Source organism: Taudactylus pleione, unplaced genomic scaffold, assembly GCF_031769625.1.
Source record: "Taudactylus pleione unplaced genomic scaffold, aTauple2 ptg000129l, whole genome shotgun sequence".
NCBI classification, from domain to species: domain Eukaryota; kingdom Metazoa; phylum Chordata; class Amphibia; order Anura; family Myobatrachidae; genus Taudactylus; species Taudactylus pleione.
In genome coordinates, this window is record NW_028284531.1 from 1,006,940 (window position 1) to 1,026,360 (window position 19,421).

General features: G+C 41.9%; 1 protein-coding gene across 3 annotated transcripts in view; it reads left to right on the plus strand.

The window, feature by feature from the left end:
- GLDN (gliomedin) overlaps window positions 1-19,421 on the plus strand; it is a 44,824-nt gene that overhangs the window by 19,134 nt on the left and 6,269 nt on the right. The window contains exons 1-8 of one of the 3 annotated variants that reach the window (XM_088472779.1): window positions 983-1,167; window positions 4,712-4,763; window positions 10,077-10,094; window positions 14,389-14,505; window positions 15,553-15,708; window positions 16,770-16,898; window positions 19,041-19,124; window positions 19,199-19,327. In XM_088472779.1, the coding sequence (XP_088328905.1) occupies window positions 1,051-1,167; window positions 4,712-4,763; window positions 10,077-10,094; window positions 14,389-14,505; window positions 15,553-15,708; window positions 16,770-16,898; window positions 19,041-19,124; window positions 19,199-19,327 (802 nt within the window). In that variant the 5' untranslated portion in view covers window positions 983-1,050. Of the gene's footprint in view, window positions 1-982; window positions 1,529-4,711; window positions 4,764-10,076; window positions 10,095-14,388; window positions 14,506-15,552; window positions 15,709-16,769; window positions 16,899-19,040; window positions 19,125-19,198; window positions 19,328-19,421 lie in introns of those variants that run through there. The other 2 variants (XM_088472778.1, XM_088472780.1) reach the window with 2 other exon arrangements.

The window sequence follows — 19,421 nt, forward strand, 5'->3', positions numbered from 1 at the left end:
ATGGTGGTTGAGAATATGACACAATAAATGCCTATTTCAGTGAGCATAGTGGTCCTCATGCCGAGTTGAACATACACACATATGCGGAGCGGGTCTTTTCACGCTACACAAGGTCTGGAACTGAATGCACTCAAGTATGAGTATTGCTTGTCAAGCGCATCTTCACTTACGACTATTGGCAAGATTCAGTAAGGCAGTGTACTCGGAAACGCTCCTGCGGGCTATGCAGAGTTTTATTTATTTATTAGCAGTTACTTATATAGCGCACACATTTTCCGCAGCGCTTTACAGAGAGTATTTGGCCGTTCACATCAGTCCCTGCCCCAGTGGAGCTTACAATCTATGTTGATCAGATGCATAAGCACACCTGTTTCCCGCTGTTTCATTAGCATTGAGTATATGCTGGTGCAAGACTGCACTGATCATGACGACGAGTAGCAAACCAAACAACTCTACGTACGTGCGAATATAAACATTTATTTCCATACAGACAAAGCAGGACCATCTGTGGCAGATTAATATTCTGTATTAACTTTTTCTAAAGTATAAAATACACTTCAATTTTCTGGCTGCAGATTGCAACATAAAAAGAGGCTGTTATCTGGAATATACATCAGATTATTATTATACTGTACATTAAAATGTTTTTCAAAATTTGCGGTCAGGTCTTTATCAGAGATTGGAATGAGAAAGATTTCTTCATGTAATTATAAACTAATTTGAAATTAATTAGGAGCAATCCTTGCGTAAAAGATGCATGTTTCCAATTTATTATCACACAACTGTTGTTTGTGCCTAATGCTTGTGTAATATTTCCATATAATGAATAAGTCTCCTGACAATCCCTTTTCATTGACAGCTGATCTATAAAAGAAAAACGTAGACTGACTGATGCTTCCAAGTCACCCTCCATTCCCTTATGGGGCCCCTCCTTGCCTCTCCCAGACACACGCCTTTGCTATCATTTCCACATCATTCATTTCAATCTGAAAGTATCATCTTTCCTAAACTGCCCACGGCAACTCAAATCACTTAAGCAAGCTGCAGCCCATGAACAGTGCTTTGTGCCCAGAAGAAGACACTATTCTTGTTGTAGAGGATCAGAAGAGAAAGAGGCTTAGCAGAGTGTGCTTGCTTAACATCAGCCACAGGAATGGGGACAAAGAGGTTTGAGACTTTGGTGACTTGTTCTGAAAGGGACAAACTTAGCATGGCAGTCAGATGTATGATAGCTGTGCTGGTAATTATCACAATGCTTAATATAGGTGGAACCTTATTCATCCTGCTGCAGTGGAAGGACATTGCTTCTAGAATGAGGGAGCTGGAATCCTACCAAAGGCCATCTCGGGAGGACATAATGACCTCTCACCTGACACAGCTAATATCGGAGATAAAACAGAAAAACTTAGAAGACGCAGAAACTCACATCTCCAGAAACAAAAGGAGTCAGCGCCACAGGCCACAGGAATCCTTCATACGAGCTGAAAATGAAGACATGCTAATGATGATGACATATTCAATGGTCCCGGTAGAGTAATCAAGAAAAATATCTAGGGGCATAGGTTTCAAAATATATACGATTTCTAACTTGTAATTGAATTTTATTTTCATTATCTATCGATAGTATATAATATGGATATATAATAATTTGGTCATTAAACTAACTGTAGTTAGATCATAAGCGAGCATTTATCAGTTATGTGGTTCTCCAATTAACATTTTTAGTTGGGAATACTGAAATCCCAGTGACTGAAGCTGTAACAGCCATCGTAATGCCAGTATTTGGCTATTTAAGTAAAGTGTATCTGGGAATATGGTATTTGTGTTGCTTATTTCTCATGAGTAGCATATTCTCTATGTGTTGCATCTATTAAGCAGATGTCTAATCCCAGATTTTACTTTGTTGCAGGCTGCATTGGCTTAGGTTACTTTTAGCATTTGTTTATTTTATAGGTTTAGAACATATCACCGTTAAAGAACTTTAGAAACATTATAATATTTTTATGCGTGTCGCTGAAAAACTATACTATTGTAGTCATTAATCATTATTAAAATGATTAAAGTAGTAATGTAAAGAAAGTTATATGTGAGAAATAGTGATGTTCCCTATGTATAGATTATTATTTGACATGGCAAACAGTGATATTGTTTATTCAGTAATAAAATGAAGAATACCATTCCAAAACTTACTGTATAGCGAAAATGACAGCAGTTACCCTGCTGAAGCAAAACAGAATATTTTATAACAATGTTATGGAAAATTTTACCAAAATGCTGGCATACAATAGTGGCGAAGTTGTCCATTGCAAGCAATCCAATTACCGCTATCATTTTATAAAATGTAACAGATATATGATAGCCAGAATCGTATTGGTTGTTATAAGCGGGAGGCAATCGGGAAGCCAACTGCCTAAATACCGGCAGCCGGCTTCCCGACTGTCTTATCCCGGCAAGGGTGAAATGCCGGGCGTCTAGATGTAGACGCCCGCATTTCCCCGATGCGGGGAGACCGGCGCCCGGCATCATGATCGTAGTGATGCCGGGCGCCGCGAGCGGACAGCCGTGGGGGGGGAGGGTTAGGTTTAGGACTCCCGGGGGGGACTTAGGGTTAGGCACCCCCCCGGGAGGGTTAGGGTTAGGCTAGGGGGAGGGAGGGTTAGGGTTAGGCACCCCCGGGGGGGACTTAGGATTAGGCACATCCCCGGGGGATTTAGGTTTAGGCAGCGGGGAAGGGGGTGGTTAGGGTTAGGCACTTAGAGGGGGGATTAGGGTTAGGCACTTGGGGGGAAGTTAGGGTTAGGCACCCCTAAGGAGGGTGAGGGTTAGGGGGGTTAGGTTAGTGGATACTTACCTATCCACGATCGGGATATCCAGCGCTGTCAGGCTTCCGCTGCGTCGCACTCTGCTTCTGTCGGGCTGCCGCTAACGAGAATCGAACCGCCGGCCATGCGGCCGACGGTATTTCATACCAATTCCGTTATAAGTAACACCTCCACTTTTGCAAACCCACACTTTTAGTACAATCTCTTAAAGTTAGTGTGTATTATGAAGACAGTTGAAGGCACATTGGAGTTTGGTGACCAGTATGAATTTAATTGAACTTCTTGGTGAATCCTAAACAAATTCTCATATAGGGGTACATTTATCAAAATAAATTTGTGGGAAATGCCCAGAAAATAGCCATTTAATGGGATACCCACAAAATGTAAGTATCTCCAGGATGTATGAAGAGTGACCACAGCAGATATAGGAGATATGCTTTACTTGCTGATTGCTGGATCTTATCAGAGCTCATGTCTGGGCCACTGTCCTCTAATAAATTCCAGCGAAAAAAGATAACTTATTAAGGAATCCTAATTTATGGTGGCACATTGCATTTAATTATGAATATGCCCCATAGTAGATGTATTATCCCTGTATAATTCTGTATAATACATAGTCTTTTATTTGCTCCTTTAAAAAATATCCTTATTGTCCATTAACAATTTTAGCATTTTTCAGTTTTCTTACCTGTGCAGAACATTGCATGCAATAGGAACTCTTATTTAGTCGTATATTTACTGGGGTTGGGTACGGGATCACAGCAGTCGGGATGCCGGTGGTCAGAATACCGATAGCGGCATTCCGACAGTCAGAATCCCGATCCAACAAGGTAAGTATCCTACCCCTAACCCTCTCCCCCACAGCCTAACTCTCCCCCTGCAGCCTAACCCTAACACCCCCCCCCCCTCCCCTGCAGCCTAACCCTAACTTCCCCAGTGCCTAACCCTAAACCTAACCCGCCCCCTAACACTTAATGGCAGGGAAGCCGGTGGTCAGGATTCTGGCACCAGGATTCCGACCTAAGTATTAGGGTTAGGGGGAGGGTTAGGCACTAGGGGGAGGGTTAGGGTTAGGCTCCGGGAGGGGGGGGTTAGACTTCTTTTCTGAAGTAGTCAAAATGGCTATATCAAATAAGTAATGCAATGAGACAGAAGAACCTTATATAATATGGCAATGATGCTAGCAATTTAAGCTCGAGGAGTCATTATGTAATCAGCCAATCAGAAGCTGCTGACATTATCATCAATGCATCAGTCCCCCAGTACCTACAAGAGATAAACTAATACAACAAACAACCTTCCTGTTCTCCATTTACACTAGCTCAACCATGACCAACCATGTTCCACCTGTCTGGATGAACAGTAATGCAAGTCAATGATCTGTAAAAATCACCATGCAGAGGTCTTCATACGCATATTTGGAGCACAGTATGGGAATGCGTATCTCACGATAAAAACATTGGTGAACATCTAAAGGAGCCTCCAAGCTGTTAGTAGAGAAAGTAAAGAGTCATTCATTGGAACAGGGAGCACAAGGTTGTGTGTGGGAGTTTTTAGGTATAGGTGTATAATATATGTATATATGTCAATACATTCAGAAAGATGAAATAAATATTGATTACTGCTCCAAGTCTTGAGAAATATATAATATGACCATAATGGTTTTATTATAGATGAATGGGTCTGCTATCTAATAGGAACACATGAGGCTTGTTTAATAAATCACTGGTTTATTGCAATAACAAATGGTTTATAAAAAAAGACAAATCTTCACATAAAAAGCAAATGGCATAACAGAAATAAAACTGAAACATTTGTTTCTTATTGTATTGTGAATTCAGAAAGATTATCACATGCGGTCTATAATATGTATTTCCCTTATTATATAGGTCCGCATTATGCTAGATTTATGCAACAGTACAAAAGGAATATGCCTAACAGGTATGTGCATTTTTTTCTTTTTAACGTGACCATATACAACTGTATATTGCAGAATATGTATAGATAGGTTATACATATTTGATTTGAGTTTCCTTTAAAAAAAAATACGAAGTATGTTCTCCACTTTATGAAGAGTAGTGCACAGGAAATGTGTGATGTTGCCCACAGCAACTAAGCAGATGTGTTCATTTCAGGTTATTGTAGTGTAAGCAACTATAAGGGAGGCTTTCCAGCCCTAATATCTCGTGTCAGCCAGAGACATTCCATCGGAACCTTGCGGCTATTTGAAGCTGACAGGGCAACAACACAGTTTTCATGTACAAGAGTTTTCATAAATTGTGCTGCAGGCAGGACTGTTTTGCATGCCATACATCACTGTACTCAACACTTGCTTGCAGAGTTTTTATATCCTCTTGTGTTTGTACAAAGTACAAAATCAAAAATACCTTGAATCTCTCAAAGTAAAAGGCAAAACCTATTCAGGGCTACCTTTAAGGTGGTTCAAATAAGAACAGGGGTTTATCACTCCAGTCCCCAAATACCCCAACAGGTCATGTTTTCTAGATTTCTTTTAAGCATGCACAGGTGACTTGATCTATTTTGCCGATTCAGTAATTATCCCACCTGTTACCACAGACAGAAATCCTGAAAACATGACCTGTTGGTGGTACTTGAGGACCCTAGTTGATAACAACGGTATAAGCATTTTTAATGTCCCTAAAGCACTAAGGGGCTGATACAGAGTCGAATGCAAGGTGGACAGAATTGCTCCCGCATTGCGTGCATGGAACTAGATGCATATAATCACCTATGTGCAGAAGTGTATGCATCTTTGTGGATGGACCACTGAATTCCCCCCGAAATAAGGACCCCACCTAAGAATAGTCAGTCCTTTGCTGACATCACTAGGGCTTTTCCCACACCTGTGTAATACATTTGTTTTCAAATGGAAAACACATTTCTTTGCTGTTGAGCCAGAGATTCCAGCAAGCCATATGGGTAAGCAGACACTTGCAGTACTGCAAGCCTACGCATATCCATGGCTGCCAGGGCATGCTGGCACTTGGGGTACCAGAAATGCTAGCATGCCCAGGTATCCAGGAATTGTTGGGACCTGTGATTTTTTTAAAATTTGTATTTATTTTTTAATCCTTTTAAGACTAGATGACCAGCCACTGGGCTCCCTATTTTGTAGTGTGTTTTTCTGGTGACTTCCATTGGGATGGTGATTGGCAGGAACACGTGGTCTAAATTGGCAGATTACCGGCGATTTCGTGGCTAGTTTAACCCTATTAAATTTACAACTCGCTGGAAACTTGTCAGTAGCCTGACATTTTAGCAAAAACAGAGGTGACTGTATTCTGTTCTTAGGGTCACTTCTCACTTTCCTGAATGTCTCTGCTTCTTTTAAACTGTTGATCATGTTCTCCTGTACACTCTTCACAGAATTGGTAGGAGATGTTCTAAAAGGGGAAAATGCGGTAAAACCTCCGAAAATGCAGTTTTCGGGGGTTTTCCCGCATTCCCCGTATGTACTAAGAAGCAGGCTTCGCGTCGCTAGGTAATGCCACCTTCAGGTGGCGTTACCCAACAGAAGCCTATGGGCTTCTTAATGTGACGCTCCTGGCTGGGAGGGATCCGATAGGATGCCTCCCATGAGCCCCTGCGGCCCGCGGCCTTCTGCACGTGCGCAGAAGGACTTCTGGGTGTTCAACATGGAAGTCCCATTGCCTGGCAGCATCGCAAAGGAAATCCTTAGTATGAACCGCGGTATGCACGCAAAGTCAGGGAGGATGTACAGCATTGCGGAAGAGATGCTTAGCACATCTCCCCTTTGGCCTTTGTGATACAGTTCTATTCTGTCCAACAACCTCTTCAGCGTTTTTACCTCTAGCAAATTATCCCCTCCACTCTATGGGGCTGCTGAAAGCAGTCTCCCGAGTATCGGGAATCTGTGCGTGCGCAAGACCCATTCTGCGAAGTCCTGCGTAATCGCACGCAGCCCCTTCGATGTCTCGGCTTGACTGACAGGCAGTTGCATTTAAGGGGCGGTGCGGGTGTCTTCCGGCGTTCCCGGAAACGGGGTCATGTCCGTCCCGTTTTCCCGAAGTGGCAATGCCAGGGGCTGCGCCGACGGACGCAGTTTCCTGCTCTCACAAGCCGGCCAGCCTGAGTAAGCGGAGGCTTATTCAACTGGCCGGAGGCCCGGCGCTATTCACCATTGCGGCCATCGATGGTCACTATGGTGATCCCAGCCTGCATTTGCAAGGACAGAATTGCAAAGCTGCCTGCGTGAAAGCTTTGCAATTCCAACCGATGCTGAATCACCCCCTTTGTTTTGATCTGTTTACTTTTTACTCCTCTCACCACACACCTCTTAACTTAGTGAAGTTATTTGCGTATTGAACCTCCAGTATCACCTCTGCGATGACAACATTGAAAATCTACCTCTCTTCCACTGACCTCTGCCTCTTGTGTAACCAACTTTCTCTCTGCTATCTCCACATGGCTGTTCTATTACCACCTAATGCAGAACAAGTAAAAAACAGAGCTTTATCATCTGCTCTTTTCCCACTGGGCCTGAATGAGAAGTGGATGCAGCTGCATTTTCAACTGCGATTTCAGACCCAGTAAGCTTATGAAAATATGTTAATAACTTAGCTGATGTCTTGTGCACAGAGGCGCCAACCTCCAACGTTTCACATCTGCCGCTTCTTTACAAAAGACAAAATATTGGGAACATCGAACATCTCAGCAAGCCTATGCGGTCTCAAAATGTCCACCTCAGGGCCTCTCAAACTGCATACAAATTCTTAAGAGGCTCATCAGGCACGCCTGGAAAACAGTCCTGGCCCGTCTGTGTTTTCGTAGCCAACCCCCGCTGAGGGGACGGGACCACTATAACTGGGAACTACAGTACTGCCCTGAGCGTCCTCAGAAAGCTCTGGGTTCCTGGAGCATCCAAAGGAAACTCTGGGTAGCACTACAGTAGTGATACTGGCTGCGCTGTGCTGTTCTAGGCACCCTGCTAGCCAGTTGCAGGGGCCGCGAGTTAGCTCCGGAGCCTCCCACATAGCCCTACACTCTGTGCGACGGCACCACTCGCACACCCCGAGTTACGGCCCTGCCCCGTTACCTCCCCCAAACACTGACTACATTGTGTCCATAGGGCTGGTGCAAGGTTTACTGGTGCAACTGATGGTGATGCAGCATCTATAGACGCTGTGAGCATCTCAGTCCTTGCACATTCAGGATGTAAACCAGGGAAGGGCATTGTAGTGGCATCAGACACCAGGACGTCTGGGACTACGTCCCATTCAGAATCAGAGCCTTAGCAACTCTCTGCTATTCTCCTCACATCCAGTCTCTCTCAGCCACACCTTCTATAAATATTACTAGAATAAACCTTCTTGCTACCTAATATGTATACAAAGGAGGGAAAATCAGTATCTTTTTTGGGGGCAATCTTATTGGATTAAATGATTTACCTAAAATATGACTTTTATTAGTATATCTCTAAAATAAATGAGTCAAATATATTTGAAAAAAATGAAAAGATATGTATTACACAAAACTAGGGTATACATACAGTTTCCAATCACCGATAATTTCTAGATAATTATTTTTCCAGACAAGGATTCGCAATTTCCTCTTTTCGGAAATAAATGTTATTCCATAGAAAGAAAAGTGAATTAGCTAATTGTATCACTCCTACTGATCCTCAAATATACAGGTAGGTACACACAGGTTACCTGCCTTTGTATAGTATGTAGTTGGTTTTTTACAATAAATATCACTGTGCCTAATATTTGGCTTACCTGTAGAGCTCAAGGCTTTCAATCTCTAGAGCAAATTCAATCATTAGTTTTTGTTTGTACCTAAGATGTAACTAAAGCTCCTGCATTGACTATGGCTACCTTTTTCTATATGGCATCCCCTATCCTACCTGTTCATTCCTCAATTTACCCTTGAAACTGAGGCAGTACTGATTTTCCTCTGTCACCGCACCACTCTGCAAATCCCTACACTGGCTCCCCAGGATCACCCAAATATAATGCAAATTATTAACCCCAAGCCAACACCACCATAACCCCTTCATACTGCTCCAAGCTCATCTCCAAACACTGATATTATGGGCTGGTTCTCGGAAAGACCAGGATCAGCCTCCTAGAACAACTGTGGGTACACTCAAAGACTGTGTCCACTTACACTATGGCTTCCCATTCCTCATTCCACCCACCATGACACTCAGTGGAGTGCACATGCTCCTGAAGTGGTGGTTCGCTGGCACTGCTGTCTCACTTTAGAGTCCTTCTTGCTTCTCACCCAATCTGACCCTGCCAGCTGCTGTTGCATTGCTATGGTGACCAGTCGATGAGGGGAGTGCGGCACTGCACTACATAACAGCAGCTCACCAGGCTTATTAGCTGCTATTAAGAGCTCCTCCAATAAACACTGCAGCTGGCAGTGAGATACATTTTCTTATGTAGTTTCAGTCAAAAAGACCAGGTGGTTATGTGCATAGCCCTTTCCCACCTCCAATTGGTTATCCTTTAAAGCAGAGGTGGGCAATAAGCGGCTCTCCAGCTGTTGTTTAACTACACATCCCAGCATGACTTGCAACATTTTTAGCATGGCCAAATAGCAAAACTGTGGCAGGGCATGCTGGGATGTATGTATGTATGTACAACAGCTGTGGGGCTGCTTTATGCCTCCCCCTACTTTAAAGGGATAATACTGGTGTCCTTTCTCCTGCATCGTTTTTCTTTTCATTTTGTTTACTGATACTCCACCTGTGCTGAAATGTTAGTAGTACAATGTAAATGGTTTACTTTGCAGCTAATTAACAGTTGTTAAAGTTTGGCCAATCGGGATCCGGTTAAAATACCGACAGTCGGGATGCCGGCACTAGGGGAAGAGGTTAGGGTTAGGCACTGGGGAGGGAGGGTTAGTATACTAACCGACAAGTGTCAGTATCCTAACACTGTCAGGATGCTGGGATACTGACTGCCGGGATCCCGAGAGCTGGCATCCCATACCCAACCCGTCCAATCACCTGCCTTCTATATCCTAGCTCATTACTGCTTACATGGAAAACTGTTCAGACTGTAACACCTAAGAATACAGTGAGTAGAGGTTTGGTTTTTTCATTTAAAAAGCAGAGGAAGGACCCACACAGGTTTACTGGTGGGAGGGACAGAGTAGAGGTTTTAGTTAAAATAAACAAAAATCTAGCAGACAGGATTTCTCTTGTAACTGAAATTAAAAGTTATATATGATCTGATAGAAATAATAATTATTTCTCTTTTGCAGGTCCACCTGGGCCTCCAGGTAAGAAATCACATCTTAAAAACATTTGATGATATAATTAGAGCTCGTAATACATTGCCTCTGAATGTTTCTGGAGAGATATTTGGCAGTATAATCTTACTAATCCTATTTGGAATCTAGCACACCTTATAATTAAATTTTATTTTAATTTACCTTTGTGTTTAGCTAAATGTTCAGTAAATATATGAAAATGAGAGATTGTGCATAAAGAGTTGAAGCCGCCTTTTCAAACAAGCTAATAACATTTTGGCAAATGTTTAACAATTCTGGCCTGTCCTAGATGACTATTATTATGGCTAGCACGACAGCAAGCGGCCACCACAGAGGGGCGATTGTTGAGTTGCATTTGGCAGTGACTTGAAAAACATCTTTAGCAAAGGGCAACAGTAGGTGTAAGAAAATACTCAAGAAATCTGTGCAATATTTCAGTGCATGACAAAACAGGCCAAGTGACTGCAGATCTATTGACTGCAAATTTCAACTTGTGGCAAGAACAGCCAGTTTTCTAAAAACAAAAATCTATCAATACTAAGCCCAAAGAGCAGGCTATTGGTTGCAATGAATAAAACATTCATAAAGCCTGGCAATGCACGCTCAGAAGTCTAGTGGTAAAAAGAGTACAAGCAAACAAATACAATGGTATAACTTCTGAAGGCAACAAAAGCTTTCACCAGCAGGGTTGCCGAGATGAAAGCCCTGGTACAGAATGCCAGGATCTTCAGGGGGCGCGCCGCCAAGACAGGGGAGAGCCTGCCTGCAGCCTGATCCTTGGAGGTGGTGTGTGCGCAGCGGAACATCTTACTTTGGGGGGAGGGCATTGCAGAGGAGCTCTTGCCTCAATTTCAGTTACTGGAAGGAAGGTAATATTGGTCAGATGAATCATCCATCGCCACGTTCTGACTGCTTTTTTTCAAACATTCTGGTGGTTCTTTAATGTTGTGTATTCTAATATCCCCTGTGCTCTAACAGCCCCGGACTACTAGTGGCTCTCCATGTGTTATGCAACTACAAGTTCCAGCATACACTGCCAGCTATCTAGTGCTACAATATACTATTGCAGATTAGCACATAACAGTAATACAGGATAGTTTAGGGGTTCCTGGCAACTCCAGTCAGACAATTTAATACTTTGTGTTCCAGGAATTAACATTTGAAAACTGTAAAGGCTTGTGGGGAAAGAACTCCTTTAAACGCCATTCATAAAGTCAAACTAACAGTGCTTCCGTAGTGTTGAAATTATTGTGAATATTTGTAAAACATTTGTGTCTTTTTTTAAACAACCACTTTTGATTAAAAAAAACCTGAAAGACACCCACCGAGGACCATCACAAATCCAAGCAACTGCGTACAAATAAGCAGCTGTGGTCGCAGATGCTTTGATAATCGTCCATCTGAGTAGCCGTATGTTCGCGCAGAATGGCCATCTGAACTGAGATCGGAACCACTGTATCTGTGTACAGAAGCGCAGACGCAGGCTATGACATGGCTGGGACACATCTGTTTTTTGCTGGCACTCTCCATTACCTCCCCCAAACAACCCCGAATTGTCAATCACTTTGTGAATGAAAAGTTGCTGTGAGTGTATACGGTAAAGTACCTTGATGCATGCACAATGTGACTCAGACGCCAATAATTGCTCAACTGTGTGAACATTGGAATAGCGTAGATCTCTGAATCATGCCCTATGCTTGTTTTACAAAACACACATTGCTTGTATAACCAGTAATCTGCCAGCAAAGTCTTTGCAAACTAGAGATGATTGCAGACCCCCATGTTTTGGTTTTAAATCATCGTGTTTTGGATTTGGCAAAACTACCCTCAAATGTTTTGGTTTTGGATATGGATTTCTAAAAATTTATAAAGAAAACTAAAATATTGTAATTTGGGCCTGTTTTTGTTCCTACAGTATTATTAACAGCAGTAACCTTAATTTTCAGTAATTTCCAGTCAATTCTGACCATCTTGCAGCTTATATTATTATTTCCACCAATATTGGCCAAAGGCTGCAGCGAGCTGGCTGGCTAAACTAAGCAGCAGAGCAGCAGCACAAACACAAGGTAGTTTAAAATAATATAACACATCTATGAAACATAGGCCCTGATTCAGAGCCGGACGCTCTGACCAGAGCGCTCGCTCTGAATCAGGGCCCACCTCCATTAATATGGAGCGTCCTCCTGGACGCTCGTATAGCTGTGTGTCACCACCCACAGCATATACGAGCGTGCAGGATGATGGTCGCGATGGTCTTGACCATCGTGACCATCGAAACTGCGAGCAGAAGCCTGCGGTTGAGTTTTTCAACCGCAAGGCCAGGAGTGATTTTGGCTCTATCAGAGACAAAATCACTCCCACTGACATCACTAGTGATGTCAGTGGGGCCGGCTTCAGACGGTAGGCGTTCCCTTGGGAACGCCTCCGTCTGGCAGGCACGCCCCCGACACGCCCACCAGAGGGGGCGTGCTGTCAGACAACATCGACAGCACGCCCCCTTTGATGAGACACTCCGAGCGAAGGAAAGTCCTTCGCTCGTCGGGTCTCGCGCATGCGCACGACGGAGCTCCCTCCATCGTGCGCATGCGCAGTGGGGAACATCGACCCACTTGCGAGCGGATAGCCGCTCACGAGTGGGTCTGAATGAGGGCCATAGTGTCACAGCAGTGGCAGACAGGATGGCAGTTAAATAAACTATATTATCCTACAGAATGTTTTCATTAATCAAGAACTAATGGCCTAAACGTAAAAGCCTATTAGAAAAAATATTACCAACACACTTATCCAAAGCCGCTAGTTTAGTTGCTGCTGATAGCAACATTTAAAAAAAAAAAAATATGCATAGGTCCTCCTCCCAAAATCATTTGCCAGTCCTGGACCTTTGATCCTGGTCTGGTATTGGAAAATTGGGGATGGGATGAAAGGGGGGGGGGCGAGGGGGGTTAGTGTTGGCGTAGGGTTCCCAGTTTACCAATAACCATCACAGACTGGTCCCCCTGCCATAACGGCAGCAGTCCCAAACTAGTCAGAAAATCAGCTCCCAGCGCCCACCGACAGGCTGCTCTGACACTGTGCATCAGGTGCGACCACATCAGGAGAAGCCCAGCTTGGCGTGTTTGCATCTCATGTGACCACACCAGGCAAGTGGTTATTCATTTCACTTCCACTACAAAGTACTTGCATTATGACCCCCATGTTTTGGTTTTAAATAATCGTGTTTTAGTTTTGGCAAAACTACCCTCAAATGTTTTGGATCTGGTGTTAGGGTAGAAGGTGGGGGGAGAGCTGAGTCTATGCACCAGGTGAGTGTAAGTCTAGCTTCACCCCTACCTGGATCTCTTGTCGATACTCCCATATAGATCCCTGTGTTCTCCAGCTAGAAGAGCTGGTAGGATCTTCAAACTGAGTGAGTATTTGCCAGAGTCTCCAGGGTGTCTGATTGGATAGCTGCATCTTATATTGCTGAGCACAAAGACCATAACAACCATACAGATCACTAGTATTTCCAGCAAAACACACACTACAACTTTAATGGTTTCTTAGTAAAATAAAAATATATAGATATATAGAGATAGAACATATAAAACTATAGTGTCATCCACCACTGCACTGTATATAGCTGATGTGTGTCTGCACATCCCTCTGTCATTACCTTCTTCATCCTAAATTAGGAGAAAAGTACATTTTTGTAATTGTTCATAGAGAATTCTCCTGGCAGTACTAGGACTTGAATTACTAAATAATGTATATATGTTATATATTTTTATTACTCTTATTATTTTATTCTTCACTAATTATCATTGTTTAAGGACATTATATGACTGCGTGAATTAACCTAATATAACTGAAGGCATTATTGATTCAAATAGTTAAAGCTTATATTTGATCATTTAGGACAGGCAGAGGCACCGAGAGGAAGCCAATACTGATTACCTGGTCCTGTTGAAGGAACCGGGGCAACATGCAAAATATTTTTCAGAGCATTCATTTATTATTTTTTGGAGAGGGAGTGGTCACACCTCCTGGATTTGGTCACGCCCCCAGTACCCATGCCTAGTTGATCTCTCAACAGCCCTTGAATGCAGCCCCTGGGATTCCTGCAATGAATGCAACCCCTGGGATTTCTGCAATCTTTATAAAATCACTTAGCCTAGAGAGGCTTGTGATCATGGAACTCCTCTGTGAATTCTAATACTGTATATATATTTAATTTATTGTAGTAAGTGTAGAGAGCACTATCCCATATACATGTCATGTGACAGTTTGGTTACATACCCGTGCTCTCATACAAGTTTCTTTGTAGGACGACCTGGTGTTGACGGTTTGGATGGGATGCCAGGATATAATGGCTCTGATGGGATTATTAGCCTGCCAGGACAAAAAGGGGAACCAGGCACTACTGGAAGAAGAGGAAAAACTGGTATAAAATGTTTCTTAGATCTAATGTTACAAACCTTTTGTGAAAATTAATGTTGCAGTTATTCTTTATTTTATTAAGCATCAACAAATATAATGCATTCTGCCATACACAATGATATTGGTCAATAATTACTATATAATTCATATTATATAGCGACAAAAACTGAAAACTGTAAAACTAAGGTAATACTGAATGTCTCAGCTCTTATAATTTACAATAAGGCTACAAGGATCATTTTGATAAAATTACATCTAAGAGTATAATGTCCTTTATTGCAATTATACTTTATAAAGCTCCAGGAAGCCATAAGGGGCAGGGGGAGAGGTTACTGATTACTTGGGCCTGTTGGAGGTAGGGATGGCCATCGACCATAGTTAACCACCAATGGTTTGTCATTGATGGCGGAGATCCAATGACGTATATTGTGTAATAAATGTTCTTCTAGTATATACATTTTGAATACAGTCTCTGATTCTAACTTCCAAGCGCTACATCATAACATGTTTGACCACATTACAGTCATTATACTGTGAACAAAAATCCATTGTGCAGGTCTGCTGTCCTGGCTGACATTGATTTTTGGGACCAGCCAATATCAGCTGAGTGTGTTCAGGTCATATACACTCATTGGTCGGTCTATAATGGGGGCAGGGTGAGTGGTGCACACGGGCCCCTGCACCCATATAATTATTATACTTGCCATTGGCCGGTGCTGCAGACAGTAATCACTGGGTATATGGCACGCTAGCCATTTTCCCGATGTTTTGCGAATGCATGCTAGAGATGTTTCCCAAAACATAGCGTGGGTGCCATGTTCACAGAGATCTGCACATGCGCAGTAGACTCTGGCACAATGCCAGAAGAGAGGGGACCAGCACGGTGGCTGCACATGGGCCCCCTACTCTCACATGGGCCTTGCAGATACCTTATCACACAGAACACATACATACTACTATAAAAAGACACAAGAGTAGCCAGACCATACTCTTTGCATCACCGCCTGTCTTTTTAAAAATAACTAACTGCAAACTTTCATGTTATACTTAGGGGAAGCAGGAATGAAAGGTGAGCCTGGTCAACAAGGAGAGATGGGAGATCCTGGTGAAATTGGTACCCCAGGAAAGGATGGCATGCCAGGAAAAAGGGGTGAAAAAGGAGAGAAGGGGGACAAAGGTGAAATATCCAATGACATATTTAGCGAAGGTAAGTGGCCGTGTTCCAACACATTATGTAGTCACACTGTTTCTTATAAATATTACATAAGTCTACAAAATAGCTGGCTCCACTGTGTGTAGGTGAGATGTAAGCCATGGAATATATGCTATAATAATCATAAAGGTGAGCACTGAACCCTAGAGGCAGGAGAGAGCAGGTAAGTTCTATACAGCTTAATAGGATTATATGGTCAGTAGTAGTCAGGGAAATCACCTGCTTCAGGCACAGGCAGGTTTGCCTTGGTTGCAAAATATATCATCTGGTCATACGGAGTTTGTATAATAACCATCAAACTAAACTCTTTAAACTGGCCACCACATTCAGCTCTACTTTGTACACTTACCACCAAAATGAGTACTATATTATCCACTGTCAAACAGAGGAGAAATAGCTTTATATACTAGTCTCTCTAATTTGCATATAGTTCATAAGACTGGACCCTGTTTGGATACTAGCCGCTTGACTACATTTTTTCTAATCTAGCCACCATACTAAGACCTGGTTAGTATGCTACCCACTAGCCTGGGTTATTATTTGGACACTAGCAACTAGTCTAGGCTATGATTTGGACACTAGCAACTAGTCTGGGCTTTGATTTGGACACTAGGCACTAGTCTGGGCTGTGATTTGGACACTAGGCATTAGACCGTAATCGCCAAGCTGTTTTCTACACCAACTAGTTGAAAACTAATGTGAATTACATCTACTGTAGTATGATACATTTACAGTTAAAATGTAGTTCACATAATTCCAAATGCATATCTTCAATTTATTTAAATTTTTTTTAAATATCCTGACAGTTAGATTGTGTTCAACAGAAATATGCATCCTGACACACTGGTTAGGAAAAAGTATTCTAGTGTCGACAGAAATTTCTCTAATTTGCCAGTAATGGCACATACATTACAGTGCAATTTCCATATCTTACTTCTTTTAAAAGTGACTTTCCAGTTAATGTTGGTGACTGGACAAATTATGGAATCGCTTTCCTCTAAAGAAAAAATTCTGCGTCAATGGATCATTCTAACCGTATTTCTAAAATATTGCAGGTATAAAAGGGGAAATGGGACCTCCTGGACCGCCAGGTCCACCTGGTCCTACAGGCCCTGTGGGTCCTCCAGGTAGGAGGAAAGCTAAATCTCAGCAAACCCTACAAGAGTTCAGTAGCCCGTGTACAGGTAGGTTATTATAATAATCGTGCTATTGTTATTTTACGTAAGCTCCTACTTTCATTAACTACAGATAAATATTGGGTTACCAGAAATGAAGAATAGAGCACAATGTGATCTATATATATACTGTATGTATGTCTGTTTTGCTGTTAAATATATATATGCTTTTGTGTAGCACTTTTCTGTTTATCTGTTTCCCTTTCATGAAGTGCTTTCAGCATTTTTTTTTTTAAGAAAGTGATATTTATTACAATCTAACCATTAAACACTATACCATAAGTAAGTGCACCTACCATACACATTGCTTTGAATTAACTTCACCAAATATTGGAGCTGACAGTCATATAGGGTTAACTTAAACTACTACAGTATATTTGTTTATTTTGAAAATGTGTGGATTACGTCCCCAAACCCAAATATTCACTGATGACTTCAGACGGGCTGCTGCCATAGTCCTTGACACTTTCGCTGGAACAGATAAAGACTTTACAGAGACGTTTTAGTTTCTTTTCAATGTTGTACTGCTGAAATGGCATAATGTGTACATGAACGCCTTAAAGTGACATTGTACCTTTATCTATCGGTTGGATATATGTTATGAACAAGCTCCAACAGAGGTTATAACTAGATATCCTGTACACATCATTAGATAATTCTTGTCGTGGTGGAGGATTTAGGTAACATTTAGGTTTTTTCACACTATATTGTTGAATATTGTGTAAATCAGTGAAATATTTTCCTTTGTTAAGGTTTTAAATATAAATGCAATATTATAAACACTATTTGTGACGTTTGAGACCTATTTAGGGGCACAGGAATATTAAACTTGATTTAGTATTAAGCACAGGAGACTTTTGTCTATGTGACACTTAGGGGTATATTTATTAAAGTGAGAGTTTTTAGAAGTGGACATGTTGCCCATAGCAACATCTAGAAGGTGCTAGTTACATGTAAAGTAGAATCTGATTGATTGCTATGGGCAACATCTCCACTTCTAAAAACTCTCACTTTAGTAAATATACCCCTGAGAGACAGCTTGTCAGCTTTGCAGTTTGTATGTCATACTTCTGTCAGGCAGCAAAGAAACATTCATTTGCAATGATCAAAAATCAATTTGGTGACTAGCTCATCTACCAACTATTTACTTTTTGTCATGTCAAACACAATGACCAGCTTTTTAATTTAGGGGTCTATGTATCAAAGCTGGGAGAGAGATAAAACTGTGAGAGATAAATCACCAACTAATCAGCTTCTGACTTACATTTTATAGGCTGTGTTTGAAAAATGATAGTTAGGAGCTGATTGGTTAATACTTTTTCTCTCACAATTTTATCATCAAGCTTTGATACATAGGGCCTGATTCAGAGCGCTCATAAGCGGCCGCTCGTTCGCTCTGAGCGATGTTCGCACAACTGCGCATGCGTATGGGTCGTAATGCGCATGCGCAAACCAGTCATTGTGGTCGGAAATCGAGCGCTCGCAAAACAGCGAGGGGCTGCTAATTTGATTGACAGAATATACCATTTGTGGGTGGTAACTGGGGTAGCTGCTTGAAAACGGGGGAGTGGAGATCCGAACGCAGGCGTGCCTAACGGTAAAAAGGGCGTTTAATGGGAGTGCATAATTAGTAAAGGAGCGTCATCGACCACGTCACTTGGTTGTCTTTTAGCCTGAACTGCTCGCAGTGATTGCGGTAGGACAAACCTACCACAAGCACTGCGAGCAGTTCAGATGCCTTTCGATGTACCCGATTAATCAAATAAATACCGGAGATGACGTGTGATGCGAACGGCAAAGGGGCGGGCTTTACAAAATAGCGAGCGCATTTTTCGTTCGCTCGCTCGCTCAGACATAGAGGCGTCAACAAACCGCAATGAGCGAGTGCACAATTTAAATAGCCGGCCCCTTTTTTTGAACGACCGTCAGCATATAGCGTCCGGGGGTCTGAATCAGGCCCATAGTCCCCTTGATCTTAAAAAACAGCAATGGCTTGGATTTGGCATTACAACATGGGACATACAATTAAAAATCCCTATATGCATAGAGAAAATTATTGAAATATATATATTTTTTCCAAGATATACTTTATGTTATAAATATATATCAGTAATGTGATGAAGCTAACCTGTCATTGTGTTCCATTGTAAGGAGAGTCCTGTGCCATTCCTAATGATGATACAATGGTTGGAAAAACAAACGAGAAAACAGACGACCAGCTTCCAAAGCAAGGAGGTAACTATTCATGTTAAATGACAGTATTAGTTGTACAATGTAATTTAATACAAAAACATGTCTTTTTTCACCAGACTGTACTATAAAGGCCATAGAAAATCCAACTCATGTTGCAAAAGTAAAGGAAACATTTGGAGCATGGATGACTGACTTTTCAAACAGGACTAATGATGAAAGAATTTGGATTGTGGGACATTTTTCAGGTATAAAAATAAAACTATAAAAAAAAGAAAAGTCATATTTAGTTGCACAAATCAAAAGAAATAAGTTAGATTATTGTATTACCACAATAATATA